At 41.6% G+C, this 7,341-nt stretch overlaps 1 protein-coding gene and 1 long non-coding RNA gene across 2 annotated transcripts in view; one reads left to right on the top strand and one right to left on the bottom strand.

Annotated features, from left to right (window-relative positions):
- Positions 1–338: 338 nt before the first annotated feature.
- Positions 339–3,768, bottom strand: Magee1 (MAGE family member E1). Its single transcript, XM_013153742.3, has one exon. The coding sequence runs from the start codon at positions 3,434–3,436 to the stop codon at positions 866–868; it is 2,571 nt and encodes an 856-aa protein (XP_013009196.3). The 5' UTR covers positions 3,437–3,768; the 3' UTR covers positions 339–865.
- A 4-nt stretch (positions 3,769–3,772) lies between these two features.
- Positions 3,773–7,341, top strand: part of LOC134475465 (uncharacterized) — a 69,152-nt gene continuing 65,583 nt past the window's right edge. The window contains exons 1-2 of the long non-coding RNA XR_010046601.1: positions 3,773–3,882; positions 5,439–5,557. This is a non-coding gene — a long non-coding RNA (uncharacterized LOC134475465). The remainder of the gene's footprint in view (positions 3,883–5,438; positions 5,558–7,341) is intronic.

The raw sequence follows: 7,341 nt of genomic DNA, 5'->3' as shown, positions 1-7,341 counted from the left end.
TTGAGTTTAACTTTAACTCATGAGTACAACAAAGATCCATCTTCTCTCTCCATACTCATTATTTTTCTCTCAGGACCAATGTGAACACCCCAGGAATTAAGCTAGGAGTGCCTCCTCTTAACTCCCATAGAACTTTCATATATATATATATATATATATATATATATATATATATATGTGTGTGTGTGTGTGTGTGTGTGTGTGTGTGTCTATGTCTGCATGTTTGTGTATCAGAATATACCACTTGTGTTCCTTTTATGATAGAAATTTAATAAATAGTTTTGAATAAGTTAGCAAATTAAAATTTAATAAATGTTGAATAAATTAATGCATCAGCCTTATGTTTATAATACTTTTATTTTCCTTTATATTTTATTACAGCAAAGCAAATACAGGTAAACATTGGTATACTTTACATAGTAGAAGACTGAAAGGAAGGCCAGCCACAATTTAGAGTGCTTTTTTCAGTTGTTATGTTTTTTGTTTGTTTCACATCTGTGAAGCTAGATCACTATATTGGTGAATTTTTTCAAGCTTTTGGGGAAAAGCCTACATCTATAGCTATATATTCTTTTCCAGATAATGCAACAAAGTGGGAAGATTCCCAAAGCATATTTCAACACTATTGAAACTCTTATACCAAAATACAACAGAGACAACAATTGGTCAGTTACATTTTCTTTACTAGATAGTATATAAAACAATTATAGCTTTTCATGGTACTAAACAAAAACTAAATATGAAAAGACAAAAATGGAACTGGAACACAAATATTGAACACAATACATACCACCCATCCCAATACATAAGACTCAGAGCTCTAGGGCCCAGCCTATCAAAGCCTCTTTTACAGCCACAAATTCCCTTATCTGATATTGTGTATAAGGAATTGTCTGTGCCCTGCATCAACTCTATTGGCCTCATCCTCCATTGCCTCCCTGTACTGCTCTGGCCAGTCCTGTGGTTCCTTTCTATGAATTCTGGCCACATATCTCAAAGCTTTCATTTTGGAGGTTTCCAAGCGGGCTCTAGGCCCCCATACAAACTCATATTGCACTGGATCACTGTCAGGAACTCGTAAGCTGTCTATGTAACGCTGACTCAAATATCTACAAGTAATCACATGCTTTCTCCCAGTTTGAACCCCTAACCCCCGCAGAAAGGCCCACACTGCAGACTCCCTAGCATGATTTCCCATTATAAAGATGAAGCTTAGAACTTGCATCAAAAAGTTGTTGCCTGGCCTATTTGGACTGTCTACAATCTCTTCTGCATCTTCCATTTCCCTTCGATTGTACAGGGTGTAAGAGTGGTTTCTGGGATCAAGTACCACTAGTTCTGTCCCATACACGTGGTTCAAGGTACGAGCAGCACGATTCAGGAGATCAGGGAACACTTTGCTGCACTCTCGGCCAATATAGTACAGAATTCCTTTCTTTGGTATAGGCAGCTTAGTTGAATCCATAAGCAGAAATAACTGTACCAGCTTCCTTGCTTTGCTCTCCATTCTTGATTCAGGCCATGAGTGTGGGGGATATTTTGAGGGATATCCAGAAACCTCTAAATCAGGAGATAATAAATCTGCAGGAATTTCTTCAAAAAAGGGCCTCCTAAAGTGAGGGACAGCCTGCCAATCATCAGCAGCAGCTCTGATAGCATCTTCCTCTAGAGCCTCATTGTATTGTTCTGGCCAGTCCATAGGATCTTTGTTATAGATTTTTGCCATGAACTTCAGAATTTTCATCTTGGTGGTTTCAAGGTGGGATCGTGGGCCCCAGAAAAACTCATACTCCACTGGTGTGCAGTCAGTTATTGGCCTATAGTCCAAGTAACGCTGCCATACAAACTCTACAGACAAAAGTCTTTTGGGGTTCCCAAAAATAGAAAGCCTCCTTTCTCGCTGAATTCCCATCCTCCAGAGCATTTCCCAAATCTCAGCCTCCTTAGCTTGGTTGCCATTCAAAAATATTTCTCCTAGGATCATCATCAGAAGGCCCATCTTTGGCCCATTTGGGGTGTCTTCTAACCCTTCAAAGGGCACAGGTCCCAATTTGTTGAGCAGAATGTAGGTATGCTCCTCAGGGTCGAGCTCCCTCAACTCAAACCTAAAAATACACTCTAAGTGGGCTGCTGCTCGCCTGAGAATCTCAGGAAACTGGTTGCGATACTCTTTAACAATATGTAGCCGCATTTCAGATTCCCGTATAGGGTACTTGCTCTGATCCTTCACCAGCAGAAACTGCAACAATTCAGCTACATTTCGTTCCATAGGGTCCTGGGGCTTTAGAGTAAGTGCAACCTGGGAAGTGCCGAGCCCCATAACGGTAATGGAGTTAGAGTTCTTATGTTCTCTTAGAACCTGGAATTCTACGGGGCCATCTGCACCCTTGGGACCTTTAGAGTCTGCAGGAGCCTTGGCCATGCCAAGGTTTGGTAAAGCAACTGAGTAATTGGAAGAGTTCTGGCTTCCACACGCATTGGAGCTCAACAGTGCACCAAGATTCTCAGAGGCAGTGGGCATCCCAGATGTGCCAAAGCCCTCAGTAGCATTGGCCATTTGGGAAGTGCTTGAGCCCTCCCCAGAGATGTGGAGCACCGAGATGCTGGAGTTGTTACCAGAAGGGGGCGGTAGAGTGGCAACCTGTTCCTCAAAGGCTGGGAGTGCAAAAGAGGTGCTCTGACCCTCAATGGGGCTAGGCGGTATGAAGATGCTAGGGCCTTCATCAGAAAGCGGCAGCATAGAGGTGCTAGGTCTCTCAGAGACAGCTGATAACTCCGAGGTGCTCAGGCCCTTATCGGGGGTGGGAGGCCTAGAGGGGCTTGATTCCTCTGAGACAGTGGGTGGTACAGAGGTTCTGGGGCCCTCCCCAGAAAAGAATGCCACGTTGATGCCCGGTCCCTCAGAGACAGTAAGCAGCACGGTAGTGCTGAATTCCTCGCCGGAAGTGAGCGGCACGGAGATGCTCAGTCCCTCAGAGGTGGTGGGCGGCAAGGAGGCGCTCCGATCTTCACCGGAGCTGGGTGGCAAGTAAGTGCTCAGGCCCTCACTGAAGGTGGGCGGCACGGAGATGCTCGGACCCTCATTAGAGAGGGGCAACTCGGAGGTGTTCAGTCCCTCAGTGACAGAGGGGTGCTTGGAGGCGCTTGCGCCTTCAGGGGCAGTGGGCGGCAGAGGGTTGTTTGGGAGCTCAGAGGCGGCGACCGACAGGGCGATGTTTGACCCCTCAGAGACTGTAGGAGATCCAGAGGCTCTTGAGCCCTTAGAGGCAGCGGGCGGCACAGCGGTGCGGGGGCCCTCTCCAAGGGTGGATAGAATGGAGGTGCCTGGGCCCTCAGGCACGCAGAGCCCCTGGAGGATCTGGGGATCGCTGGAACCCTCCGGGGCATCTGGATCTAACATAGCAGCGAGGAGACCCGAGGCCTTAGGGGCCTGCATTTCACCCCAGCTGCTGCTGTAGTGCTCAGTGGCTTTTGCACTGCTGAGGCGGCGCGAATTCTGGCTTACCAGCGACAAGGTCCTGGAGCAGAAACCGAAAGGCCCGCGATCTAGTAGAAAGAGGGTAGAAGGTATGTAGGTGCCTCAACACGAAACTGCCCTTAGCAGTAAGGCTGCCGCTGCTGCTGCTGCCACAAAGTTCCAAGCAACTTACTGAAGCTGAAATTAGAAATGATGCAAAAGAAAGAAGGTACCGCCAAACTGCGAACGCTAGTCTCAATATTCGCAGCTTCTCACACCCCTGCTTCTGCCGCAGTCCGCGCAGGCGCAGTCAGACTCTGCGACAAGGAGACCACGCCCTGTCCAGCCCCTCCCCTGAGTCTGAGAAAGTGGATATCTTGTTTCCGCACCAAAGCAAGAAACATACTGGCGGAAGGGAGGCTTTGGTAAGGTGCATCAAGGAGCGTGGAGCGGATAGGTAGGGAATAAAAGCGAAAGTAATAATAGCTACTTCGTGTTACAATATGAGTAAAAGGCTTTTACACATAGTTCCAGGCACTCAACAGATTCTTAAAATTGGTAACTAGTATCTTGATATTTGCCATTTCCCCAAAACTTTTCAAAAGAAAACGTTCACGGTCTTTGGAATGGCGTAACCCTCATCCTTGTGCCAATCTCCTCTGTCATTTTCTGGATTTAGGTTTCTAGTAACTCTTTTTTTAATGTTGTGCACTAGAAAGGACACTTCTCTAGAGAGCCTTAGTGCCTGGGATTTAATCCTAGGCAGGAATTGGAACAAGCTGGAAAATCTCACTATTGCTGCACCAAACTCTCAGCAGTGCAGAGGATTAAAACTTGCCTAGGGGAAAGGCAGTAAAACTCAAAGGTCTGGTTAATTCTAGTGCTCATCACTTACCTGCCTATCTAATATAGCTTTTGTGAAGGTCATTTGACATACTGAATATAGAAGATTGCTAGCTACTCCTTTTTACTCTGTAGCACTTTTGAGCAGATTCCATACTGACCCTTTAATTCATTCATTCATTAAGCACTGATCAGTCCAGAATTTGCAGGATTCATTTCTTTGTCCTCTAGGAGCTGGTGATGTAAAAGGGGAAGTCAGACAAAAATAAAGTGATGCAAAATTTTGTAGAAGGTTTTACAGAGTACAGTGGAGGGCAAGGCCAGCTCTACCTATTCATCAGGAAAAGATTTCATAAAAGACTTGTTTGAAAGATCAGTGGGTATTTATTGAAAGGACAAAGATGGGAAAAGCATTCCAATTGAAAGCAGCACGGTAGCCATGAGCTGGGAAGACTGGCATTCAAAGATTGGTTTTAGAAGTAAAAGAGACCTATAGACAGGCAGGAGAGTGAAGGAGAGAGCAGGGAGATGGGTGGGGAAGAAGGAAGAGGGAAACAAAATGGAAAGAGATTATCACTGTTGTCTGTTGATATGTTTGTGTTTTCTTGCAAACATTTGCCAATACATGATCTTTTTAATGCATCCACAAAAATCTGGGAGTAGAATTTCTTTAGACTTGCTTGGAAGGGAAAATAAGTGGCTACAGCCACAAAGTGTCAACAAATGGAGAAGCAATCCTGCTTCTGCCTTGTATCTGTTTCCAATTCTGGGAAGTCTGATGCAGATATTATGTTTGGGGACACATTCAGAAGGGCAAGCCCAAGTCAATCTAAGTTATTTCTAAGCCTCAGAAGTAAAAAAATTCCTAACTTAGAGTCCATTGATTTCCAAAGATGCTGAAGTTGTTCAAATCTTAAAAACTAGCACTTTTACTTCTAGAAATCATGAGCTATATTTGCAAGGATTTTGCTAAAATGGCTTTCATTATATAATATATTCTAGTATAACAGCTGAAACTTGTATGGATATTAAATAATTTTATTGAAACAAATTGTGGTACTAAAAATGGAATACAAGTAAGTTATTATGATGATATTGAAGAGTTCCATTTATGATAATGTGTACTTGCTATTTATAGGCCTTCAAAAACACAACTAGAAAGTTTGAAACAACCAAAATGGATATATCAGGATGCAGCAGAAATCTACCAAAGCAAGAACTTCTTGAAGTCTCAGGGGAAAAAAAAAGTGCATAAAGGTGAGACTTACATTGCATGCAACTCTGTTACTCAAGGAATTTAAAAATTTGCAAGCTGACATTGTGAAATTCTAAACCAAATAAAATTGCTCATCAAAAATAAAAGTCCAATGAGGACAGTTAGACTGTTGTGGTGAAGAATACCTGTAGTCTCAGCCTCGTGGAAAGTCAAGGTGGAAGGATCACTTGATTCTGGAGTTCTGCCTGGGCAACCAAAAAGAAAAGGAACAACAAAAAAAAAAAAGAGACTGTACCAGAAAATAAAAAAAGTAGATTTCTTACTGGCAAGTCCACAGTAAAGTTGCTGAATACTGAAAAGAAAGTTTTTAATATTCATATGAAAAGATGAAAGACATTAGCAGTAATATAAGGGTGACTGTGGAATTATGCAATGTGAAACAATAATGATGATATGAATTTGCTAGATGATTTAAATTATGGATCAAATTAAAATATATGAAACTGTAGACAGTTTATTAGTACATATTTCAAGTCATGTTATTAGTCATGTACATTAGTACATATTTCAAGTCATCTCGGGGAGTGGTTATATATACATATTCAACTATTTTTTTTTCTTTTTCCTTTTTATTGATACCAGGGATCGAACTCACAACTGCCTGCTTGCAAGGCAGGCACTTTATGCCGCTGAGCTAAATCCCCAGCCCCCAACTTGTTTCTTCTTTATAAATCCTATTTCCTTTCCTTTCCTTTCCTTTCCCCTCCCTTCTCCTTCTCTGGTTGCCCTATCTCCCTTTTTGTGCTTATTGATGTTATTTGTCTTAGTTTATGTTATGGCTTACAGTGTTTGCATTAATTGGGGTTATTAGGTTCCTGTACATAATACGTCTTTATTCCTCTCATTTCCTCTTTTCTTCCTCCTCACTCCAACTCTTGTTTCCTTATTCTACTTCCCCACTGTAAGAGATATGTCCTCCTTTTCAATTTCTATCCATCCTTTATCATTTTCTTTGTACTTTGCCTCACTCAAGTGAAATAAGGTATTTAATCTTGTGTATCTAGATTATTTTACTTAACATTATCTTTTCCATGTGCAATAATTTTCCTATAAAAGTCTTAAATGTGCCATTCTTTATCCCTGAGTAGTATTCCATTACATAAAGATACAACATTTGCTTTATGCAGTCATCTCTTGATGGGTATACAGTTGGTTTCTAGGATTTAGCTATTTCTTTGATAAATATCCATAATGACTTCCACAATAATTGTACTAGTTTGCAGTCCTACCAACAATGCAGGTGAGTTCCTTTCTTACCATAGTGAGGGCAGCATTTGTTATTGTTCAAGTTCCTAATGATTGTCATTCTTTCTGGAGCAAGACAAAAATCTTAGCATTTTTTCAATTTGCATTTTTCTAATGACCAGAGATGTTGAGCATTTTTTCATGTATTTGTTGATAATTTGTATTTCTTCTGTGAAGTGTCTGTTCATTTCTCTTGCCCATCTCCCAATTGGATCTTTAACTTTAAGTGGTTTCATTTTTTTAAGGACTTTGCATATTCCAGATATTAGTCCTCTGACTGAGTAGTAGCTGGCAAAAATTTTTCTTATTCTATATGTTGTCTCTTCACTCTATCAATTGATTCTTTCTTGTAGAGAAACTCATAAGTTAGTTGTAATCCCATTTGTTGGTTATTGCACTTATTTCTTGTGTGATTGAGGTTTTGTTTAGAAAGTGCTTTCTGCCACCTATGTCTTCAAATATTCTACCTATTTTATCTTCCATTAGGTTTAATTTTTCTGTTTTAGAGTTTTAGATAGAA

Source organism: Cavia porcellus, unplaced genomic scaffold (assembly GCF_034190915.1).
Source record: "Cavia porcellus strain 051 isolate PalLab524CR breed Dunkin Hartley unplaced genomic scaffold, mCavPor4.1 scaffold_3, whole genome shotgun sequence".
In the NCBI taxonomy this organism is placed as follows: Eukaryota; Metazoa; Chordata; class Mammalia; order Rodentia; family Caviidae; genus Cavia; species Cavia porcellus.
The sequence above is the reverse complement of the archived record's forward strand: the minus strand, read 5'-3'. Positions and strand labels throughout refer to the sequence as shown.